The following is a 26,636-nucleotide window of genomic DNA, read 5'->3' on the forward strand; positions in this document are numbered from 1 at the left end:
TTAGCAGACAGCTGATTCAGTGGAGATAGCCAGAATAAATTTGCTGAAGCCCACATCCTGCTAATCTGTTTGAAGAATATTGTACAGCATTAGTACTAGCACTTCATGTTATCTGCACAGCCTGATAAGGTACATCTTTATTAAATTCAGTTATTGAAAGGATGTCAGTCATGGAATAGGAATATTTTAAAATCTTGGAAATAAATTAAGCAGCTCTTTGTTAGTCAGAGCTTGGTTTAATGGCTGAGTGTCTAGAGAAGCCTTTCTAAACACCTGGCAGCATTGTACAATAAAAGCTTTGTAATTGTAAGTGGAAATAGCATGTTTTTTTTCTTTCTTTCTCCATGCATAGTGAAACAGTTACTTTTAGGGATTCAGGCACTAGCAAATGCTGGAGTAAGAGCTCCCCTCTCTGTTGCTTTGATAAAATTACAAAGATACTGTGTAATGTGAGGATGCTGGGAAATGGAAATAATTTGCTTCAGAATATTTTCAAATGGAAATACTGTTTAAAACAATTAGTTTGACGATATAAAATACTGCTTCAGCCTCTAATATGAAGGCCAAAAAAAAGTTTTCTTGCCTTTTAACAGATGTTCAAAAAAAGCTGTAAACTACTGGCAACTCAAACTATTTGGCATAAAAAATCACTAGAAAGTGTACATTCGCTGAGTGACCCCTTAGGTACTTTGGGCCTAGTAAAAATTACATGCAAGGCAGTAAAATTAACTTCCTTATATGACATCTTATGTCATAAACAGTTGAATTACCACGTAAAAAATACTTTACTGTATGAAGAGCATTTGTAGCCCTCTTGATGTTACCTGTACCAGCCATAACTATTTCTGTATTAGTAAATGATTTAAATTATTGTCATTGGCAAGGTGTTCTTAGAATATAAAAGATATATTCAGATTTTTACCCTCATGATAGTTATTTTTTATATAGGCAAACATTTTGCAAACAAAGGGTGAAAGAGAACTTCATACATATCTCTTCAGTATCTCCTCTCGCTCCTTCTGGTCCTCCAGGGAGTTAACGGAGAGGTCAGATATGGTGACTGCAGCTGAGGCTGTGAGAGTGACCAGCAACACCAGGTATCCCTCTCCCTCCTCTAGTGGTATCTCCAGCTTGTGGGTTTGTTCTTTACTCAGGGTCGACAGGTCAACCTGGCATCTAGAAACACACATTCTGCATCAGCATGTGGTTTTCCTTACATCAAACAAGAGCACATTGGCTTACCTGCATTCAATGGACAAAAAAACCCGAGTAAGTAGAAATTCCCTCCTAGCTTCTGGAAAAAATTCTAAATTTATCTTCAGCTTTAATCCATGCTGCTTTTTTGACCTTTTTTTTTCCCTAAGGCTACACAACCTGTTTTGAAGTGAACAATAAATATTAAAAAGAATGTACAGACACTAGAGATAAGATTAGCTAACAGGTCTTACTCAAACACAAAGAGAATTTCAAAAAATTCATCTTCAGATGCAAATTTTACTTATAATTAAGTCTCTGGTATAAAGAAAAAACGTAAGTTTTGATGTGAACATTTTTGATACTGTTCATCTAATGATAGTAAAAATCTTTTCTTAAAAAAAAAGAAGAAAATCTGTGTGGATTTAACTGTGATGGCATTAAGATGACTGAGCATAGAAAAATTCAACTTGAGCACTACCTGAAAAGCTCAGCTCTCTTGCAGTAAGCTGTGTGTGGCTCAGGGTCAAAGCTTCATGCAGGCAGCCAGGATAAAATCTGATGCCACAACCCCGTATATAATAAGATGTCTCACTTTGTAATGAGCAGGGACTGCTTATAACTGCGCAGAGTGGCTGAAGTCAATCCGCCCTGCTTGATCCCTTTCTGAATAACTCTGGCTGTACCATACACTGAACTAATGAAGAATGACTCTATACATTCCAGACAGCAGAAATAGCTTCGCAACGTCTTTAGAAATGCAAGGCAAAGCATGGAAAGGAAAACAGTATCACTGCTATCAAAGAGTTGACCATGACCTTTTAAATTAAACAGTAATACCTTCGGGTAAGTAATTAGTGCACAGCTTAGAAGTTTTAATATTTTAATTTGTATAATGCACAAGTTTCAACTTTCCTAGACTGCCACTCTGAGTGTGTATAGAAATTCAGTGTCCATGTCAACGTAATGCCAGCTTGCATTGCACAGAAATTTCTGTGAAAAAGCACTATTTGGAATACTTACAGCATCCCAAGATGAGTTTTGCCAAAACTCATTATTCTAAAAACAGTAACAATACTGAAATAAAATAAATGCGTATATTCTATATCTACTTTAGCCACTGAATATTCTCCTTTCAACTGTGATTATTTAATGTGACAAGCTGGCATGTGACATGTACTATTTGCCACTAACTCACCAAACTAAACATCTAGCAAACCCTTTTAATAAAATGTCAATTGCTTTTGAAGAAAAAATAATGTGGTCACCACAGGGTCAATAAACTGAGAAAAAGGTGGCAGACATGAATAAATAGCCGTTTAAGGACAAGAAATAGTCAATTATGAGAATAAATGCAGCCTCATAAAATGAGCATTGTGCTATCATAAGCAGATTAGATTTGCTACAGGAAAACTGTCTTTTATTATTTTAAAAACATTTACTGTCTGTTGTGCAGCTGTCTAAACTACTGCAAAGTTCATATGGTAATAAAGTTGAATTATCTTACAATGAAAAAATTTCTAACTCACGTAGCATTCTGAGCTTAATGTTTACCTTCTATTTTGAACCCTTCAGATGATAAGGAGTGAGAAATTAAATTAACAACAGTAAGGAAAAGAAAAGCTATTGCTGTCAATGCAGGCTGATGGTCAATACAAGTTTTGCATATGTACATAGACTGTCCAATTTTTGTTTATGATGCAGGGAGAAATATAAAGCCCTCCTTAAGATAAAAAATATTATAATCAAGCATTCAAAGCTCGAGGAGGTTAAAATACTCCTGGTCGTAAATATTCTTTGATAATTTATTTCAAAACAGATATCCCTCAAAAGTAGGGCTCAGCAACAATATTGAGACTCTAACCAATAATCATTTAAAGAACCAGTCTAAACTCAAAGTCAGTAAAAGAATCAGAAAGTCATTATGATACTAGTAATGCAGAAATAATCCAGTCCTCACTCAAAAATAGGCAACAATAACTAACCCCTCTGGAGAAAAACCCACCTACATTCACCTGAAAAATGTAATGAGTGTTAAATTTCAGGGTTTACATCAGAGCTACAGATACAACAATTTCTCTAATTCCTGAAGTTACAAGACTTTTGCAACATTATCATGTTATTTTTTATTTAGGCTAAAAGAAGCAACTGACAATTCAATTTTATCTATGCTCCTTTCCTACAGCTATGAAATACTCCTAATAGCAGAACAAATTACCTGAGAAGTATGTCTCTATCGACTGCTTCATAAATCTCCATGAACAGTCCATCACCAGCTTGTTATTTCCTAAATCATACAAACAGTAGGAAATGCTCTGGAAACTTTTTTCCAGTGCAAGCCTTAATCATTTTAAAGGGAAAATATCCTCTGAAGAGTTCTCAGATAATTTGATAAAAATCTAGAGTTATTCCATTAAGGAGTGTCACCACTGCACTTTATAGAAGTCCAGGTTAAGAATGTCCCTGTGCGTACACAGTCAGGTGAAAGCATATTTCTCACTCTCTGCCAGGTCCTCTCAACCCTGGCCTTACAGGGTATGAAGCTCGCATGTGTCTAATTCAAAGGTGCCAAGGCTCAAGGAGCATCCAGCGTAACGTGAGTGCATCTACAACACATGCGTTTCAGACAAATGATAAGACTTTACAATCTACAGACACTATAAGAGAAATTGCAATTTTTTTCCCATTAGTAGTTGAATTTTTCATGATAAAAAATCAACTTTGTTTGCTCTTATGCCAAATTTTCCTAAAATATAAAATAAAATCTACTTTGTCCTCACCAGATCTTCGTATGGGACCAAAAAAAGCAAAGGAAGTCTGGTTTTATTAAGGCATTACCTAAACACTAACCCTGTCCTAGAATAACTTTGACAGACACCAATAGGAAAACCACAAAACTCCTTTTTCTACTGCATTTCCTTAGAGGGACTGAAGTTAATAAAATACTTCTAAAGATAAGTATCTGTTTGGAAAATATCAATTTTCCAAATGTAAATAACTTTGGAAAGTTCAAGTCGACAATGCTCCTTTACATTTTACTGACAGTATATACAAGTATTCCAATCTTTAAAGCTTTAGCAATGCTGACTTATATCGGTTAAGATGTTCTCTTAAAAGACATTTGTCACCCACAACTGTTTCCATGGAGAACAAAGATGCTTTGAGGATGAAGGTGAACTTGAATGTTACCAGAAAATGGTGCAGAATGAGTGAGAAATTTTTGTCTCGTTTTCTCAAATTGAGGACCATGAAAAATGACAGCCACTTTGAGAAGGCCATAAGTTTCATATGACCAGCAGCTGTCACACTGAGAGCACGAGACAGTAGTAACTTCAGACAATCCAGTTTCTTAACGAATTATTACTTACATGATGCTGCTGAAAGAAAAGAGTTCATCACCTGTAAGGAGGTCAGCCTGAAGAATTACAGCAAAAAAATTGCCATTAACTCCATAGACAGATTTCCAAGCATGACTATAAATCAAATCATAGAGAGAACTGTAGTTTTTAGGGCAGTTTGAATATTTCTGCATCTTCCATGCTGTATGATCCCTTGGCAGCACTGCAAGTGTTGGACTGGGGCACTGGAACCACCACTGTGGCTGGCTGACCCCTCAGAAAGAGGCATTAGGAGCATGCTCCCCCCCATCAGTTCTGCATGCGAACATTCCCAGGCACCATGTATATTTGGATTTTCAGGCCTTGAGAGATCAGAGGGGAGAAAAACCATGCAAATGCATCAAGGTTGTGTGCCAAAGTTATTACAGATACAGATACAAATTGCTCAGAAACAGGGTACAGCTCCCATGGAGGAAAATTTGAAGGTTCAAGGGGAATCTACCACTTGTCTGAAGCTGTGTTCAGTGTGTTAATCGTCTAAACTTTCAGAAATATATTTCAGATTTATTTTTAATTTGAATATATCTGGCCTTTGGTTCTTTTTATGCCTTTCTTTACCCAGTTGAAAAAGCCTTTAGTGTTTCATGTTTTCTTCTAGTGAAGGTACTCATACGCTATAATCATATATCTTCTTCATCTTCCTTTTGATATGCTAAACATCTTCTGCTCCCTATACATTTCCTAGGAACATATCTCCTGCAGCCCTCAAATGACTTTTTGTAACTTTTCTGATCCAGTGAAATTCTCCTGCATCCTTTTTAAAGTGTGGAAGGCAGAACTATATGTAGTATTTTATTATCAGCATGTCTAACAGGTAAAAATCACCTCCCCTCTCTAGTTCTAACAGAACCTGGAATGTAAGACTGCGTTGGCACCCTGGTGAAATATCCTTGCTAATGAATGAATTACAAAGGTAGCAACATGACATAGAAGGCCTCTTAAAAGCCAGGTGGCCAGGCAAGTGAGAGACAGCAGATAGTGAGATCATTTTCTCACATGACAAAATAAAGCATAAAAGAGGAACTGGCACAATCCTAAGTGTTAGGGACAGAAAAGCACCACTTGGCTACAAACCAGGCAACTTAATTACCATCATGACTTGTTCAGGAACACAGCCTTTTAACTCCACTGTGATCCAGGTCTGTGCTGCTCCAAAGGATGCCAAGGAGAGGAAACTGTATGATTCCACAATTAGAACTGAGCTGGACACACATCAGAAGCAGCGAGGCATGAACTGCTACAATTAGTGAGACTCCACATCCTTTATGAGCAGAGTAAAATGTTCCAATAAAACCAAGGAACAAAAGGAGAGGGAAAATTCTGCAAAGCACTGACAGAAAATGACACATCTCAGAAATACTCAGTGTTGACTGCAGTAATGTGAACTTCTTGGAAGAATCAGAGTGTGACATTTCTAACTGTAAAGATAATGAAAATGAAATAAAATAATGGACTTCACATGATGCTTGTGAGAGGTGTTCAATAGAGGTGATAGACTGAAAACCAGGAAAGCTCCCAAAGGAATTGGAGAGTGTAACTCAGCTAAATAGGACATTGACTGAGGACAAGAATGGTGGTGAGCAGGGGAAGCTGGAGTGGACCCCAGGGAAGCTGGGACGACAGACCTCAGCAAGACATGGAGAACAATGCTCTCATTTGCCAGGTAGCAACACCTGGAATGTAGGAAAGAGCCCTGCAGTTTTGGGTAAGTAAGTCATGTCTACAGAAATACACAAAATACAGGACAATCTCACCAGTCACCAAGCAATTCCTGAATACAGAATAAGTGTTTACTGCTTACTAAAAGAGATACAGTCCGTGCCACAAAAATTTCAACTTTGAAATGATAGATTAGCTTCTTTGTAAGCACAGCTCTTCATTATAAAACTACAGATTTACTTTTGAAATTGCACAGGCAGAAAAAAGTACTTAAAAATGGTTTATGATGTGATATTTCCTAGGTTGTCCCTGTGGCACAGCCATACTCTACAGACTGGCAGTGCTGTCACCAATGCAATTTCTTTGCAACAAAATTAACACTTTCATCTGCTAAACAAGCCTATTTTTTTGATTAACATTATGTCTCCCTATATGGTTCTTCCCTCACTAGTTCTTCCCTCCAAGAACTTTTGTAGGAGGCTTTTCACAGCTGCAATCTGTGCCCTTCAGAAATCCTCACAAAACCCTATCTGCACCCTTCACCACTTTCTACACACTGCCATGCTCTTCATGTCTAAGCACCCATTCCTTCTCTCTTCCTCTTATTTTGCCACTCTTCAAGTAGTACATTTCCATATGCAGGAAGACATAGGTTCAGAAGCAGGATCCATAAACAGTCCAGCCTGTATGCAGCATTCTGTATTTCAGAATACATTGGGGAATTCTATCAGTTTCGCAATAGAATGTGACAATAACAAATGTCAGTAAGAGTTTTAAATAATAAAGTATCCAGTAAAAGAAAGTTTCTGAAGATTTGTGAACGAAATTTTTTTGGCCTTCTAACAGAACAGAAGTGCCTCTGCATTAGTAAAGATGCGCAGAGATAGGACTAGTTAAGGTGCGGAATACCTGAAGGCCAGATTTTGAGATGCAGTATTTACATCTAGCTCCTTTTAACCACAATCAGAAATGGAGATGGCTCAGCACATCCTAGGATTTTTCAAGGGCAGGCCTGGCAGTAGCATTTTTAGATTTTAATGCTTCAGGCAAAATCTTTATTTTACATCGAGAAATGCATCTGCAATAATTTAACTTTAGTCATCATGTATAATCAACAAACAATTATACAGACAGGCTGTTGGTTGTGTGCTTGTCTATGTTTGCACAGAATTGCTGTGTAATTCACATGCACACAGAGTTCAAATCTCAAATTACAACAGCGTATTGACCACCATGTTTACATTTTTAATACAATACATCCTTCCAGCGTTACTTTGACGTGCAGAAATTTTCAAACTACCATGTGAAAAACATTTCTGAAAGGCTGGTATAATAAAGCACTCTCTACAATTCCAGAGGAAGTCATCTTGTCTACAGAGTTTTGCAAAATCGAGAAAACTGCCAAGATTTGGCAATTTCAAAATTACTATGGACTTTCACAAATACTGTTCAAAGCCTTTTTCTAGGGCAACAATATTTAAAAAAGAAAATTGCTGGTATTTTATCACAGTCTCCACAAGATCTCTAGAAAAAAATCTGGGAAGAAACACTTGCAGTAGCATATTTAGTGTGCCCCTCACCCAACTTTATATGCATGTTGGAGTACCCATACACAGCTTTACAGCATCACTCAGTTCTCTATGATAATGCTCAGTCTCCCATAGTGAAATTATGCAAATTTCAGTGGGGAAAAAAAAACCAAACCATAAATATTATAATTTTATATTTTTAAAATAAAATCTCACTTTAGTTTAGAACTTTGATAGCATATCCCAGTGCTTTCAGATTAATCACGGAATTATAGTTGCATATTGACTGTATTTATGTACAACCAAAAGCCTATAGTATTTGTACATCCACAACTCTATACCTTTGTAACTGAGAAAAGACTAAACAGACAAGACATAGCAAATTAGGTACTGACAACCTAAATACTTAATTTTGTATTTCATAACATCCATTATACGGATGGTCACTAAATCAATCTGAATTTTCATGACAATATTTAGAGAGTTTATGGGAAATTTCAGTTTGCTACAGATAAAATTAATACATAGCCTTAATGAACATACTATACACAAGGTCTTTTTTTCCTAATTTGCACAAAATAAGAGCAAAAGTCAATGTAATTTTAAAGATGAATATGTATTTTTTCATACCAATAAATAATGTTATAAATCCTGCTGCACTGGATTGCAAATAACTTCAGCTGAATAAAACTGCATGACATGGGATCTACTTATCCTGTATGTTCACAGAAACAACTTGTTCTCTGACAGCACTCATTCTTGGCAATTTATTGCAGCTGTCAGCAGCCAATTTGTTCAGATTACTGCTACGCACAAAGGTGTAACAATCATGAGGATTTATTAACTGATTATCGTAAAGGTGACAGTCAGAATCACCTTAACACAAATGATAAGGAATTTAAATAATTACATGACAATTAAAATCACTTCACCTTCATTTTGATCTTAATATTACCTACACAACCTTACTGCAGTGTATGTTTTTAATCACAGAAGCATACTGACTTGATACAGAACATAAATTACTTGTTCATAGCAAAAAGATGTGAACATTAAATGTACTCAGACTGCACAATATATATACACATACATATGTATTTCTACTTAACAGCTGAAACAACAAGTAATACTGCTTATGCAAGTCTACATGCTTATCTGAATGCTGTGTGGCTTTAGCTCCTGGTGCTTTCCATAGAAAGAACTTCTTGACCTCACGTACTTGGTCCTGGAATGCTGGTTGTTTTTTAAAAAAATTATATTCAGAAGAATGCCAGTATTTCACTTCTGTGTCATGAAGCTCAGTTGTGATCAAGGCCAGTGTTTTTTCATACAAATCAGCACATGATTGGAAATATATTTTCCTCAAGGCTTTTGAATGAGGTCTTTTCTCAGGATTTTGAAATCTCGAAATAAACACTGAATTGGTTCCAGGGTTTGGGGATATTTTTAGAATATTCTAAGACGGAAGTTCACAAGGTGCTACAGCCTTTGAACTCTAATGGAGAACGCACACAGCTGAAACTCAAATGAATTTTATAAACCCATAGTGCTCCAAGTTAAGAATGGAAATCAACCCGTTAGCATTTTATTTCAGGAACTGCCATTTTGAACGTGTGTGGGCATCAAGATGAAGACAGAGCTTTATGCTACTTATGCGACAGATGTTCGCTTCTCCTTTTCTCAACCAGGTTGAAATGCCATTACTTTCACCCTCTTAACATCTTCCTCTCTCTTACAAGCTACCCCTTCCACTTCTGTCCTCCTGTTATGTCACCCCAAAACCAGAATCTCAATTCCATGTCTTCAGGCTTCTTGAACATTTTTCCTGCATCTTCTCACCCTCAGAAATATATAGCAAACCCAAGCCCTCGCAATCTGAGCACACATGCTGTTGCCACTGTGTCACAATCCCAGCTTTCACCTGGTCCTTACCATGCTCTAGCCTAACAAGTACAACGATATACAAGGCCCACAGATGTCTATGTCCCTGACTCCCTACTTCTTCTATTTCACAAAAGTGCAGCTGAAACATGGTATTATTCCAGGAGAGTTTATGGCATTCTGATTTGGAATAGAATTTGCCCGTAACTGAGCTCAGCAGAGTAAAAACACAGGTCTCCTGCACTATTTTCCATGAAGATCCTGGAATTTGGCCCTTCAAGCTTCCACCTAGGAAACCTTTTCTTCTGTTTTCTCAATTTGGTTTGTTCTTTCCCTCAATGAATAGGATCTATTCAATCAAGTGTGCCTTCTCCCTAACTATTCTTTGGTCAAGCAGGACATCTTCAAGAAACAATTGTTTTCATTTGCATTTAATAGAAATATTATTACATAATATTACAGCTGCTGCATGCACATTATTCAAGCAAGAAGATGAAAGGAATTACTCTCCATTCTTGACCAATGCTAGAATGCTACCACGAAGTCTTTTGTTTCCCTTCCACAGCCTCATTATCACCTCTTCTGGAATATGAATTAAAATATACATGTGCCTTGAGAGCCATAGAGCCTTAGTCATGGAGCACAACTCAGCCATGCTTTTAAAAATTAACTTACACTTATCATAACACACACACACAAAGAGCAAGTCGTAATGTGTGCACCAAGGTATTTCCAGTTTTTCGAAGCAGCCTTTAAAGGAAAAATTGGGAAAGAGAAGTCAGTGTTAAGTGGAGCTGTCAGGTGTTGGTGATTTTTATCCACAATGACCAGAAAAGAATATCAGGGAGGGGAAATATTAAGACCTATTTTTGTATTCAGATTGAGCTTGACAAATGACGGCTTTTCATGGAAATCTTCATGGGAAGGAATTTGTTTGCAGGTTGCATTATCCTATTATAATGACTGTATGGATATCAACGAAAGTATGATGTAAAAAATATCTGAGCTTTCCAAATAGCAGCTACTTCATAGAACCTAAAAGCACAAACAGTTTTTTCCCGATTAGCTATCAGTTAATGCCACTTCCTACTCTTTGAAATGGAGCACAGCCACACAAATACACACTATTTCTTTTCCTGAATATAAATTAGGTGAATGATCTTATTTATTTGCCCCAAAAGATATGTGCAGTCTTTCAATACTCTATTTTCATTTACCAAATAGATTGATACATAAATTTGGTCTTATGCATCTATTACAAGTCAAAAGAGTTATTTCTCCTCCAAACTGTATGTTGCTGTATGGAACCTCCTGCATCTTGGCAATTGCTCTAAGTGGGGGATTTTTTTTTTTTTGAAAACCTCAATCTATTAATTGGTAAAAGCTGCCATCTACTGGTCAGTAAAAATTATTTTACATCATCAAAGTAAAGAATTACATCAATGCAGCAAACTGTACTGGGACACTGCAGAAAATTCTCCCCGAACTTTAAAAAAAACAAACCACACAACAAAAGCAAGACCAAATGGTCATAAGAAATAGTTTCAACTGCAAGGCTCATTTTAATGAGCCCCAGGGAACAAGAAGGCTGGAATTGCACAAACCTGCCAATAAAATCATCCTTTTTGCCAGCATCTTTGTCCCACACTGTAATATCAATAATTCCACCTCGTTCTTCATAGAGATGAAAGTCAAACTGCTCCCTCCACTGAGGATTCAAAGTTTTTGGCACAATCTGAAAGGAGATCAAAAAAGAAAGTCATATTGCATAGTGTAGGCACACACTTTCTTGAACTGTAAATTTGATCTTTAGACTCTGTTCAGGAAGTTTTTTTCTGTCTGCAGTATCAGTATCTCAAGCAGGGAGAATTAAAAAATAGTATAATTAGGAAGACTACTGGCCAGTTCTCTCATGCCTCTCTGACTTAACAGCAACCTCCAAAATCCTGCAACCTGTCCACCTTCAAAAGCCTCCTGAACAAACGATTTGCCCTGGGAATGGAGCCATTTCTCTGTAGAATTATGTCCTCTCTTAAGTGACAGTTAGCTGTAAAGTTGTATCTCTGAGCCCAAAAGAAAACAAAGCACCTGCAATGACAAGTAGATGGTGACTGTATGTACTTAAAACAAACAATTTTATCATGTCCTTTTTCCCTAGCTGCAGTGATACTGGGAGAAATACGATGCTATGGTTTACTTTGTATGGAATAAAATTTTTTTTTTCCAAAACTGTATTTTACTTCCTTTCATTTAAAACCCAGATGAAAGCAGCTTTCTCAATCATTTTCAGTCCGGTTACTTCTGACTTCAATGGATTTCAGTCCATGTACTTCTGACCACACTGTGCAGAACGAAAAGCTTACAGATTTTTCTACCAAAATGCAAAACCAGCATTCACAGTAGTCACACGTGTCCTGAGCAAGAAACAGCCTAGTACCTTCCCTACTAAGGAAACACTACTTCTTACACTACTTCTTACAAGGATGAAGGACCACCGCCTCCCTAAGATCCTGCTCTATGGTGAACTTGCCACTGGCTGCCGCATGAGAGGAGCCCCGAAGAAAAGATACAAGGACTCCCTGAAACAACATCTCGGCCTTGGCCATATTGATCACCACAACTGGTCTACTCTGGCCTCCAATCGGGAGGCCTGGAGACACACCATCTATAACGCAGCTGTCTCCTTCGAGAACACACGCAGGATCACTCTCGAGGAAAAAAGGCAACGCAGAAAGAACCGTGTATTGCAGAATACACCATCTAAGGAATCTTTCTGCTGTGCCTTTTGCAATCGGATATGTCTGTCACGTATTGGCCTCATAAGCCACCAGCATGCCTGTAGCAAATGCGGAGAGAGCCTTCCCAAATCTTCGTTCGCGAAGCCTGGACATGATGACTTCTTACACCCACCAGTTCTACTGGCTTGAAACAACAGAAAATTCAGAGTGGATTATGAAAATTTTTTATTCACAAAAGCATGAAATTTGATTTCTTCTAATTTCAGATTCAGAGGCACTAATGCAGGCTCAGAGCTCTGCAAATACAGCAACTAAATGTTCCTGGCTTCTTCTTCAATTTCTCCTTTGTCTGGCTGTGAAAACCACAGCGGTCATCACTGCTGTTGAGAGAGGAAGGTCATGTGCATCATTGGTGGTCCAAGCGTCTTCCATAAACAGCAATTTTCAAAACAGTAGGGACCAGGGGAATAAAAAAATAATAGCAAGAAAGCCAAGAAAGTTCCCACATAAATTGTCTCCCTGATTAATCCTCTCTACCTGTGAAGTTCATACATAAAGAAAATTTTAATGAAACTTGCTGTAAGAACAAAAGAGGAAAGTGAGAATATAAGCAAGACATGCTTTGAGGATAAGACAATGCAAAGGATCCAAGAAGCAACCAGCATCAAGCCTGGAAAGTAGTTGTCACAATCACTCTGCATCTCTCCCCTCTCATGAATGACTCCTGCAAGAAATAAAAGCCAATACAGTCTGTATTGGCTCAACAGGAAGCTCTGTATCAGGTGTGCCCTTTGGTACACCCAAATTTTTCAGTGCTACATTTTCCCCCATCTAGTACTACTTTTGTTTATAATGACATAAAAAGAAACATTCAAACAAAGCTCCAGGTGCTCTGGCAACTGATTATTACAGCAATATATCTCCATCACTACTGAAAGTCTTATAAAAGGTAAAAAAAAACAAACAGGAATGAAGCATTTCAAAAACATTTTCAGTGACAGCTAAAATTACCTTGCTTTTGTACTTCTGATGCCCAAGTCGGAACTTCACATACGGATCACTTAGTCCATTTGCATCCATCGCCTTAAGCTCACGACCTTCTATTAAGGTAACACTAACTATTCCTCTCCATAGCTGAGACTTTCTGTGCAGGTCTGAGAGACGTAAGCTCTGGGTCTGAAACTTTAGGGAAACAAAAGCATAAATTTAGTTTACACAACTCCAAAAATTTCCCCTGTTTTACAATGTTCAATTTCACATAACCAGGAATTTAAAACAACCACTTTAAGCCATTTTGAAGTTACTGGATAATACATATGTAAACAGTACTGCATAGAATAACTTGGAAAGAAATAAAACAGTGACAATTAAGCAGATAATGTCATATAATGCTTTGAAAGAAGCAAGCAGAACAAATGCTACTTAAGGAAATGTGCATTAAAACAAAAAGGTGTTTTTTCTGCTTTACTTCTCCCTCTGCTGATAAGAATACAAATAAATGTTGCAAAGTCTCTTCTATTAGTAGTATATGACTGAATGAACTTGAAGAAACATTAAAATAAACAGAAAAAAACAGTGACAATACAAAACTTTCCTTGGAATAATACTAATTCCTGTATCTCAGCCTCTAAAATGACATGGTATTCTCAGAAACATTCATTAAATACCACCACATAAGTTCAAGAGTTTCTAAACAATGTTGCAGAACCTTTGTTCAGAATTGTGCAGAAACTTGCAGACTGCAAACCCTTGGCCACAGATTTTGTGGGTTAAAAGAAAATTCACACACAAAACAGTTGGCTCATTTCGTTAATGAACTCCACTGGGGGTTGGGTGAGCAAGAGGCTATAAACTCGAGTAATTTAAGATCATCTCCAGTTTGCTCTCCCCTACAAGGGGAATCACCTGTGTACTCCTAAAGAAGGCAAACGTGTCTTGGGTGCATCTGAGAAGCAATGTTGCCAAAGGCTCTCCCTTCTATTCTGAAAGTTTATTTGTTCAAGGTTACTATATCTATAATCAGAACACTGGATAGCTAAGCAATATTTAATCTCACAAATTATTCTTTCTAGGAATCAAAAAAAAGCAAGTCTTTATATATACGCTGGTGTAAATATATCAAATATATGCATTTTCTTCATTTTGCAATGTAGTTTGGGTAACAAAAGCTTTATGAGCTCAGAAATCATGCCTGCATGGCTGGCTTCATCATTTGCAGACCTCCAATACCCCTGGAGGAGGTTTTCAGTGCAAATCTGCTTTGAATCTTTTAGACGGTAAACACAGCTGGATGGTTACAGCTGTGCAGGTGTCCCTGGCAGAATTTTACCTTATTACCCAGAGACAATGATAAAAAGTAGACTGGAGAACAATCCCTGGATTATAACCTGCACTCACCAGAGAGAAGTATTATACATGATATATATATACATGCAGTGCCAGGTCCTGCACTTTGGCCACAACAACCCCCTGCAGTGCTACAGGCTGGGCACAGAGTGGCTGGAGAGCAGCCAGGCAGAAAGGGACCTGGGGGTACTAATTGACAGGAAGCTCAACATGAGACAACAGTGTGCCCAGGTGGCCAAGAAGGCCAATGGGATCTTGTCCTGTATCAAAAACAGCGTGGCCAGCAGGAGCAGGGAAGTGATCCTTCCCCTGTACTCTGCGTTGGTGAGGCCACACCTTGAGTATTGTGTTCAGTTCTGGGCCCCTCAGTTCAGAAAGGATATTGAGGTGCTGGAGCGGGTCCAGAGAAGAGCAACAAGGCTGGTGAAGGGACTGGAGCATAAGTCCTATGGGGAGAGGCTGAGGGAGCTGGGGTTGTTTAGCCTGGAGAAGAGGAGGCTCAGAGGTGACCTCATCACCGTCTATAACTACCTGAAGGGAAGTTCTGTCCAGGTGGGGGTTGGTCTCTTCTCTCAGGCACTCAGTAATAGGACAAGGGGGCACAGGCTTAAGCTCCGCCAGGGGAAATTTAAGTTGGATATCAGGAGAAAATTCTTTACAGAGAGAGTAATCAGGCATTGGAATGGGCTGCCCAGAGAGGTGGTGGATTCACCATCCCTGGAGATTTTTAAACACGGATTGGACGTGGCACTGAGTGCCATGATCTAGTAAATGGACTGGATTTGGGCCAAGGGTTGGACTCGATGATCTCGGAGGTCTTTTCCAACCCAATCGATTCTATGATTCTATGATTCTATGAGGACTGAGGCCACTGGGGTTGGAGCAAATCTGATTAACATGCTTTTTGCAGCATTTCAGATATTTTATTGGCATATATTTATGTTTTCTAATGGTTATTCATCCCAAATAGCATGGTTACTCCCAAAATATTTCAGTATATTTATTAAAGATTTCTCTTCCTGAAGTGAAGGATTTGACTGCAGAGAAACTTCTCACAAACCTACCGTTTCTATGAAGGCAAAGAAGGAATAACCTTTGGAATAACCTTTAACTTAACATGTGACAGCAGTGGGACATCAGAAAGCAGACACTCTACAAAAATCAGTGCACAACTGGAGAAATCACTTGCCAGAGAAGATACTTCATTTACAACTTGGGAACACAACGTAAACTAAAACTTTTTCTTGGCACAAATACCCCTTTCATTGGGGGAATACAGTCTATATTGCCAAAGACCTGACTTAAGAAGAAGTCGTAGATTTTTTAATTCTTGTTCCAGTTTCTTAGAAGGCTTAGAGCAAAAGAAATACTGGAGAGTAAATAATCAACATTGACTCTATCCTGAACATAAGGTGATGAGAGTACAGAAAGAAGAAAAGACCATGCATGTTTAGGAATATATTTATATTGGGATAGATGCAGTGATTGAGACTTACTTTGCACACAATTCCTGGGGGTTTTTTGAGAGCTGAGTGGGTATCCACATGATTTTGAGGATACTATCATGGAAAATAAGCTTGAGTTTGCATTCACAACTCTTTTGACGTAAACCTTAAGCACCACAGCATCGCTGTCTACTTCACTGATCACCAATGAGACACTGAATAATTTAGAGAGTATATTTGATCTGAATTTCATATTTTCAACAGCTCTTAAAATAATTTGCTGCATTAGAGCACCTGCCACCTTATAAAGCATGCTGGATTTTTATGACCAGTAGGATGTTTCATAGCTAGTAGGGGGTAATTTACATAAAAGGTGGCAAGGCAAGATCTAAATGCCCAAGAGCTGGAGGTAAAATGACAGACAGGTAAGACAGGAGTTTACAAGAGTCAGGCAGGAGCCCCGAGAACAACTATTCACATGCTGCTGGAGGAAGCCCTCCTGAGTCAAAGACACATTTTGTGGTCAACAGCGATCAAAGCACCTTGCACAGCCCAGTAGTGTTCACTGATAGTGAAGCTGCAGAGCCTATGTCTCAACATGCTGGAAGAAAAGCAGCAGCTACCAAAAGAGGTATGGGTTGGTTGTGACTGTTTCTTCTTCAAGGTAGGAAATGTAGACCACAACAGCGCTCTTTCCTTTTTTTCATAACACACAGATCCAAGGCACAGCAAAAGGGAGATGTACTGGAAGTCAGGGTACAGCTCGCTGGAGCTAAAGCTATTGAGATTTCCTGGACATGAAAGGCATGGGCTATGTGGCCTTCTCCAGCAAGAATCATTTCCAGCTGGCACTTTTCTTGTTTCCAAGCAAGACTGAAGAGCATCCAACATGCTTTCCTTCCAGTCAAAGTCACATTTATCCTCAGAAATTACATATACTAACATAACCTCTCATTTCATATAATGGTTCTTGTAGGAAGTTAAAATGAAAAAAAAGAATGTTTAGATTTCAAGTCAAATTTGACAAAAAAGCTAAGAGATGAAAAAAATGAAAAAGCAAGACTGATTTCACCTTTTAGAGTTCTTCCCTTAAGAATTCAATGTCACAGTGTGAGACAGGTACATTTCTAGGTACATTTTTAGGTAGCTAAGAAACGTCTGTAAAATCCAGCCCAAAGTGAGTTGACTACAAAGTCAGAAGGGAAACCATGAGAATAAAACAAAGAAATGAGTCTGTACCTTTCTCAATTTCTCCTATGAAGGATGTTTCTCAAGAGTAATTCTTAGGTAACTTTTTTCCCTCAGCAAGCATGTCATGATTATTGCTGCCTGGATTCACTCTTCTGACACAAACAGAAAAAAAGTCACGAAGAAACCACACAACCTTTCATTTATCTGTAAATAGGTAGGAAGTTACACATTTCATATATAATGCCAAAACATGAAAAGAAGCAAAGTCAAAATCTCAGTCCATAATCAACTGTCATTAATGTGGGATTATTATTCACATTATTCACATTTTTGAGAATTTATATGCAGGATACAGGCATGGCAACTCCTGTCTGACATGTTCTAAACACACCAGAGAGAGAGGGGTGGTGGGAAAGTTGCAGCCTGCATGCAGTGAGGTTTTCACTCTCCCAAAAAGGAAATTAAAATTTGACTTCTGAAAAGGAATCTTTCACATCAAAGGATGCTTACAGCTACCCGTGAAAGAAAAACCCACATATTTTCATATCCACACACTGCACTTTAATGCTTCTACTATATGCATGCAAACCCAGCACCTTCTGATGTGATAAACTTAGCTTTTATTTGTGTTCCATTTATTCTGTCTAAATGTAGAGCAGTGGGTGGGCTAGGGGCATTAACAGCAGAAAATCTTCTGATACAGAACTGTCTGTAGGTTTCATATAGTTAGCCAAATGTCAGAGCTGAAAGATAACCTTATAACATGACTCAATGTTTTGCATGTGTTCATGTATATCTGGGTAACATTATGGGGTGGGAAAACAACTAGGGTTAGTCAGAATCTGGGCATTTACCTCAGGTTCATCAAGACCACATTCTCAATGAGTTAGTGTTACTTTCATCAAAAGAAGAGATGCATTTAGTAGGTGGTTTTCAAAATCCCCTAAATATTTACATTTATCTTTGGGTATCTAAGTGACCTTTGGAATTTGAGCCCATACTGAGTTGGAGAAACCCCACGCACTGTCCTCTCCCAGCACGATCTCACTTCTTCATTGATCAGCCCTCATCCCCTGCAAAGTACCACCTAACTCACTGGCATGTGCTTGTGCCCATGCAAACAGACTCTGCTTTTACAAAATCTCCTCCTTGGTACACACACCACTAGGACACACTGCTCTTCTGTGTCCTTGAACACAACAGATAAAAATAGAAGCGTGCCTACCACAAACTTACTAAAAAGTTTTAAAAACCAAATCAATAATGCAGCTTTCTGTCCTGCAATGGCATCTCTATCCAAAAAATAACTTTGGCGTGGAAGCTTTAAATAAAATATCAATCAAGAAACCAGCGAAAGAATATAAAAAAGAACAATACTTCTCTCCATCACTGAACAGAGGATAGGTGTACAAATACAGCAAAGTGAAACAAAGCCAGTGTCACAAATGACTGCTGCAAATTCAAGTAAACAGAATTCTCCTCCCCCAGTTTCTAGGAGACTTACATGACTTGGATAAAACATGTAAAATAAAGATTGAGAATATCAATAGATACAGCCACTAGTTCTATGTACCACACGATGAAAAAACCAAGGGACAGTCACGTGCATTTGCAATGCTTTTCCTATATTAGAAACTATATACAAAGTATGACACCTTGCAGAAGTCATCAACATACAGACACTGAGTTACAAAAATGTCATCAGTGGGATCATGATGATTCCTTCTTAATGTTTGCTCATTGTGACTAAACTGGTTTTGTAAATTGACTGCTACTGATAATGACTGCAATATGAAAAAACATTTCTCTTAATTTTCTATCAACTAAACTTAATATTTTACGATATTTTAACCGTAAGTGAAGCTTATAAAAATTTTTGTAGTTGTGAAATTTACACTGCCCTGTGCCCTGTGTATTTTCATTATAATTGCCATGTTAAATCTGGTTTATGGTGTTTGCTCTAATATCTGGATACTGCCATTGTAGAGCAATGTTGTCATGACACTACAGTAACAAGAGCTCACACTTTTGCGGCATTTCATGTATTTTTGTGGGGGTTTTAAGTGGAATAATTTGGCTTAAGTCCACTTGCCAGAGGCAGCTCAGGTGTAGTATGAAGGAGGCTGTGGCACTCACTCTGACTTGCATTTTCTGGGAAAGAGTGGAAATATTTATAGAGGACAACAGTGTGCAGAAGGAGCTGTCAGAGAGGCTGTGCCAGTACAGTCCTAACCTTCTCCATTGTCCTTCTCCCAGCAATTCCTCTTGGAAACTGTGCCTGCAATATGTGAAAGTCAATGGGTCTCCTGATGATACTGTTACTGCCCTGGACAACCAGTGTCACCGAGTCCCAGTGCTGATGTGAATGTGATACACAGAAGGACAGTGGCCATCAATACTTTATGGAAACTCCCTGTACTTTTGTAATTTCTGGAATGAACCCAGAAACCCCCATGCCAAAGTGTTACTATGCTGATTTTGTTGTTAACTAGGTCAGCTGTTATCACTCACATACAATTAATGCAAATGTAAGCCTCACCAAATATTTGCATAATTTTTATAATCACATGTCTAGCAGACAGGCGTACCTATTCTGACTTTTCTACTTCTATTTCAATATATAGTAGTTCTCCTTCAAGCACCATTTACAGCTGATAAACTGACATCTAGAACATCATGGTTTACAAAAAACAAGTATATTTTCTCAGTTTTAAAAGATTCTTCACAAAAACCCAAATGCAAGAATTCTACCATCTATTCTGAAATTCCGGAGAATTTTGGCTGAAAGATTCTGGTTGAAAGATTGAACTGACTGTAAATTACTTGAATTAAGAAATATCATACAACTCTATGCTTATGTTTGTCTCTGCAATATTTATACCACGATTTGCTATTTACAGTTTTATTCTCTACTCAAGAGACATCTAATTTCAGTGGAAAAGCATTTTGTTTCAATTTTAAAACAACAAAAAATGCTTCATAAGGCTTTTGGTATTAAGAAAATGCAAATCAGGAGCCACAGAAAGTAAATATTTTGAGTTGGGCATAAAAGCATCAGTTATTAAGGCCATAGGTCTTGGTATTTAGTTTGTGCAACTGGAACACACATATTTTCAGAAAAGCTTTCTAAAAGAAATTTTTAAAACAGTCAGCAGTTAGGAGCTGAAAGCCATACATTTTGTAATTCATTCTTGCTTAAAATGTTCATACATTCTATTTTTCAGTTTAAAAGTATATGCAAAAATTTCTAAAGCTGAATTAAAGCAAATATAGTTATCTAAATGCAAATTAAAAATCAATTTTATTCACTTGCTTTAGGCAGTAGATGCATGCTTTTATGCCCAATTGTAACTAATCAGAAGTAGCTTCTCAGTTGTGACTAAGGGGCACCCATGTGAACATCAAGAAGTTCAACAAGGCTAAATGGAAAGTCCTGCACCTGGGTCAAGGTAAACCCAAGTACAAATTCAGGCTGGGCAGAGAATAGATTGTGAGCAGTCTTGAGGAGAAGGACTTGGTGGTGTCGGTAGATAAGAAGCCCAACATGACCTAGTGATATTTTGCTGCAGCCCAGAAAGTTTACTGTGTTCTGAGTTGCATCAAGAGAAGTGTGGCCAGCAGGTTGAGGGAGGTGATTCTCCCCCTCTACTCTGCTCTGGTGAGACTCCACCTGGAGTATCAGCTCGGAGGCCGATCTGCAAAAATGCCACTACCGAATGAAAAGTTATGAAATGAAAGTAACAGAGGAGAACAGGAATAAATAATTCACTTGAAGAGCTGTGAAGAATTCCCAATTATCATGTTGTGCCATTCATTCAGGATTATTGAAGCTCATAGTTTCATCAATTTGTAATCTGAAGTATGAGAACAAACATATTTAGCACATCAAGAGTTAACATATCACTGTCATGATGGAAAACAGTTCTACCCTTCACCATTCTCACAGCTCTTCCTTATCTCTTCAGGAGTCTGAGCACCTTAGATATTTCATGAAGTTACATGAACCATGTGAGAATCAAAATACTATACATCATCACTTCACGAAATATCTTTGCTTCTGAAATTTCAAAAAGGAAACAGAGATAGAGTATTGTCCTGCATCCAGAAGCAAACTGTGAAAAACCCATCCATAACCGAAGAATTATGAACACTGCTCTCTTTTACTATTTAAAGATTAAAAAGTGTGCAAATATTTGTCAAGTGAGCATCATATACATCGTTTGTTAACAACCTTCTATTTAAATTTGTGCATCAATATGCTAGAAAAGCAAATAACTTTACAAAATAAGTCAATCATTCCACATAGCTATTTCACTTTTTTTTTCTCATTTTAACACCTTTACATGGTAACATCTCAAAAAAACCCAGATCTACCACACCAACTCGAGATTTCAAGAAATTTCAATTTTATTTTTATCAATACAAATAGTAAGAAGGCTTAAAACTTTTAAACAGAATGGCAGCATTAGGTAAGACTGGCCAGACAACTATATACATTTTCTTTATCTCTTTGGAGACACATACAGCAAAAAAGAAAGGTAAAAACTGGTTGTATTCCACTATAGTAAAACTCTCAGCATTTCCACTGTGGAAAAGAGCATACACTGCTCCTTTTTTATCAGTTCCTAAGAGGGGAAAAGCCAGATACTGAATTTGCTTGAAGAGGAATCTAAAGAGCTCTATAAACTGGACACCAAGAATGATTCCTTAAGCATTCTGCTCTTCTAAAGCGTGGCTATGACTGTCACCTATGGATGACTAGCATCACTGTGAAAACAGCACACAAAACCTCTATTGAGTAAGTAATAAGAAAATGAAAGTTATCCTTTTGCATGAATTCCTTGTTCCCATTAACAAAGGAAATTGTTTATACATGGGAAATAAAGATTTTAGAAAAGGAATCAGGACATGTCAGCCATTACCAGATGACTTAAAGATAGGTTAAAATGCTGTAACTAAGTTGACAGGTTTTATGATTACATTAAAAAAACTGTTTCATGATTTTGATTTGATGAAACAAAAAACAAGGTCAACAAAACACATTTTGAAGGACAATGAATCCTGTGCCAGAAGTTTACAGTCCTAGATGTCATGTTTGGTAATGGTAAAACATCATAGTTGTTCCAAAAAAACCTCACAAAAAACCAAAAACAAACAGCCAGAAGACCACATGCTAAAAATAACAGTTACCTTACTTGATCTTTTCCAACTCTTCCTCATTAGCATTGTCTGAAAATAAAATAAAGCATTTTAATTACCTTTCCTCTGCAATACAGAAAAGGAGGCCAACTGTCTCCAACAGGACAATTCACATTTAACCACCACTACAACTGAAACAGCAACAAGTACAATTCAGCAACAGATACACAAGCCTGAAACAAATCCAGGCAAGTAGCAGCCCTTTGCACACCCAGGCACACTTTTCTGGGTGGTCTGAAAATCTCATTTCTGGAGACAATGCATTATGTGAACTTGTAAGAAAGAAAGACAGAAAAACAGAATTAGATAAGCAAATGGAAAAAAATGAATGTGCCATTACTGATAGTGATTACAATTCTGACTGATACTTGAATAGCAGGTTTTTTTAATAATAAGGTTCTCCATTTTTTTGGAATGCTACTGTTTAACTCGTAAGTGTAGCCACATAGAAATCCCGCATAACGGTCCTTTGATAACATGAATCTATTACAAAATCCTTAAAGTTATCACTGTTAGTTCATTTCACAGCAGCAAAAATATGTCTTAGTTTGGTAATTACGCACATGAGGGAGAAAACAAAGTTATACCTTCACTCAAAAAATCCCAAATCTCAGTTGCCCTGTCCCATTACCTAAATAACCTGTAAAACCTTGGCACTACTAAACACCATGCTCTGACATGCTGAGAGGCAAAGTGTCTACAGACAGATTCTAAATCATTAAATAAAGGAGACATACTGGTCAAGTAGATCGGGGACAATTTATCTGTGAACACAACTGCTGCTTAAGCAGCTCTGTGGAAATGCAGAAAAATTACTTTATACAATTTAATAACATCTAGCAGCCTGATATTGACACTGAGCAAGAATAAATCAAAGAACATTAATTCCTTTTGAAACTTTGTCATGAAAAGTAAATATAATGTTTCTTTTTATTAACTATTGCAAAACCACTTTTTTTCAGATAATGGAAATAAATTTTGAAATGCAAACATTTTCCTCACTAATAAATTAAATTATATCATGGGGAAAAATTAAAATGAGAAAAAAATATGTAGGATTTATATGTTTGAAATATCCAGAAATTTTTCAAATAGACACAGCTTTTTGAGAGAAGAAAAACAACAAGCTGCTGAGGACACTTTTTAAGTTGCTATGGACAGTTAAAACCCAAGGGCTTTGCTGTAAGTTAATGATAATTGTAGCACTGTGGCTTTGGAAAATATACACAGATACTAAACGCTTTATAAAGCTGGAGAAAACCCCTGAATTCATTTTTACAGAAGAAGCACGTAAGAATTAAGCAGCTTGAGGCCCATAGAAGGCTCTGATGAAAATCTCTGAGTTCCTGGGTCCTGTCCAGCACAACATAGCTTCTCTCTTCCTCGCCATTTCTGAATCCCACACAGCTACAAGTCGGAGCACAAACTCAGCTTCACTAGTCTTCAGACCAGGCTGTGATCCAGGAAGAGAATATGGCCCAACAGCTGAATTGACTATGTAGGTTTAGATTAGATACTAGGAAAAAATTCTTCACCATGAGGGTGGTGAGGCACTGGAACAGGTTGCCCAGAGAAGCTGTGGCTGCCCCATCCTGGCAAGTTTTCAAGGCCAGGTTGAATGCGGTCCTGAGCAACCTGGTCTAATGGAAGAAGTTGGAACTAGATGATCCTTAAGGTCTCTTCCAAACCAAACAACTCTATGATTCTATGGTTCTTTAAACTCTGAGGAGTTCAGTTTGAGTTGTAGCTACAGAAACATATGCCGTATTTGCTGAGTACACTGGTATCAGTACCAGTTAGAGCAAGATAAGCTGAAGCCATAGCAATCACCCTTAGAAGCCAGTAAAATAAATATATAGCATAGGACAGATCAGGATGAATGATCTACGTGGAATTTTTTAATCTGAAAATATTCCATGCCCTGAGTCTATCTCTGTCTTTTTTTTCCTATTATATTATTATCCCTCTGGCAAATAAAACAAACAAACAAACAAATAAATAGTAATAGTGTATTATAAGATTTAATACAGCAAACAAACTGACAGCATATTAATGTTGTTAATATTTTCATATGAAGTAAAAAACCTAAGCATCATTAAGATAGATCATTTTAGGAAAAAAACGATGCCTTGAACTTTAATCTCATTAAATAACAACATCCAAGTAGCCCTTGGCTTCCTTTTTTCTATTTTCTATGCCTCTTAGGCTGCCAGCAGTGAACAGTTGTCCTCAATCTCTGCTGGTTCCAAGACAACAGTTCTCATCAAGCTACCAACTTTGTCATTTCCTGTAGCTGGAAATTGCCTGTAAGACCCAGGTAGGAAACAGCTATTGTAGTGAAGACCTGGGTGACGTGCAGCTCTGAAGAAGTCACAGTCACTGGAAGTTCTCCAGTGGTGAAATCCGTGCACTGAATGCTGATGGAGAAAGAGACAGAAAAACTCACATGCACTGTGGCACCCACTACTACAACACCAAACAGAATTTGCAAGAAGCCTGTACACATACATGTAGTTACAAACAGCACACCGGCATGCGCTGCACTACATGTATCCAAAGGGAATACTAATAGAACACTATCAGATTAAAGAAACAAAACAAGCTTCTTTGGAGCAGGTCCAAGAAAAAAACTGAATAACTGCTGGTTCTGACTTCTTTTAAACTGGTCATCAAAAGGAGAAATTCAGAAGGTTATCAAAAGAAGAAATTCAGAAGGTCATCAAAAGGAAAAATAGAGAAAGTACACCATAAACACACTATTTTTTATAAATAGAGATAAATTAATGAATTTTTAGAGCTCACATATTTTAACATTTTTATACATACATACTTTTCCCATATTTATTTATTTTACATCTTTTTAGTTTACAGTAGTTACCTAAGTTATCTGTCCTCTCAAGGCAATAAAATTAAAATGCTGCATTAATGTACTGTTAACAGCACAGAGCAAATGCAAATGTATTATTGCAACTAGTGTTATGGCAACTTAATTGTGTTAGGTTGGAAATGGACACAAATATTAAAAACTTTCTAATTTTTATTGTCCTATAAGAATAATTCATTAATCAAATTTATTCACAATTTATGATTGTTCAAAAATCAGAACTAATCAGATTGCCTTCATCTGTCAAAAATCAAAAGAACAGGACTTCTAATAACTTCAGAAATGCTATGTTTCTATTTATTTACATAGTTCAAATAAGAAGTTACAAGATTATTACTTCAAATGTTCACATATTTATGTCTTTAGAACAACCACCAGGTAGAAAAAGGCAAGGATATTCAGAGACAAGATTTGCTAGAAATTTTGATTTGTTCACCTGCCCATACTCTTACATTAATATTTAATAACTGCAAGCTACTTCTGCATTTTCTTCACATAAAATGTACCACAAAATCTAATATTGTGTTCTTACTTATGAAACTAGTATATTGAATTTCCTTTAATTGAAATTATGTCCAATATTCTCCTACTGGAAAAACACAATCATAAACTACTTAAGCACTGTTTTTCACAGTCCATCAGATTCCAAAATAAATACTCCCCTTTCATAGTCAGTGTAATACAATTTTACATACAGTTATATGAACATATGTATATGTTAACATTCTTAATTGATATCTGAATCCAAAAATGTAATGTTTTGATCTGAGGAAATGGGACCTTCCAGCTATAATTCCCAAGATCACCTTATCAGTCAGTACGCAGAAAATCTGAATTTCATCAGAATTTTTTTCCAGAAAGATAAGGAAGAAAATGTTCCTCTGTGGATCAAATCTCTCTCTCATCTCTTTTCACATCTCAAGGCTTCACCCAAAACAAAATAATCTACTACTCTGTCAAACTGACTGTTTATTTTTAAAATCATTTGCAATAATACCTCTCTCACAGATAGGTGGCAATATACAAGGTCCCCCATTTTGTCTCATTTAAGTTCAAACTTCCACTTGGAGTACCTTATCCTCCATCAGCATCAATATTTCTTATGCAGTGTAAGAAGATGCATCTTCCTGTAACATACAGCTACATTATTTTGAAATGTCAATATAGCACTT

General features: G+C 37.3%; 1 protein-coding gene across 11 annotated transcripts in view; it reads right to left on the reverse strand.

Moving 5' to 3' along the window:
• The window catches only part of MCTP1 (multiple C2 and transmembrane domain containing 1), a 178,914-nt gene that overhangs the window by 114,657 nt on the left and 37,621 nt on the right, over positions 1–26,636 (reverse strand). For 9 of the 11 annotated variants that reach the window (XM_064641480.1, XM_064641477.1, XM_064641475.1 and 6 more), the window contains exons 6-9: positions 22,572–22,610; positions 13,411–13,581; positions 11,266–11,396; positions 990–1,176 (exon numbers count right to left, since the gene is read on the reverse strand). In XM_064641480.1, the coding sequence (XP_064497550.1) occupies positions 990–1,176; positions 11,266–11,396; positions 13,411–13,581; positions 22,572–22,610 (528 nt within the window). The remainder of the gene's footprint in view (positions 1–989; positions 1,177–11,265; positions 11,397–13,410; positions 13,582–22,571; positions 22,611–26,636) is intronic. The other 2 variants (XM_064641478.1, XM_064641476.1) reach the window with 1 other exon arrangement.

Source organism: Pseudopipra pipra, chromosome Z (genome assembly GCF_036250125.1).
Source record: "Pseudopipra pipra isolate bDixPip1 chromosome Z, bDixPip1.hap1, whole genome shotgun sequence".
Classification (NCBI taxonomy): domain Eukaryota; kingdom Metazoa; phylum Chordata; class Aves; order Passeriformes; family Pipridae; genus Pseudopipra; species Pseudopipra pipra.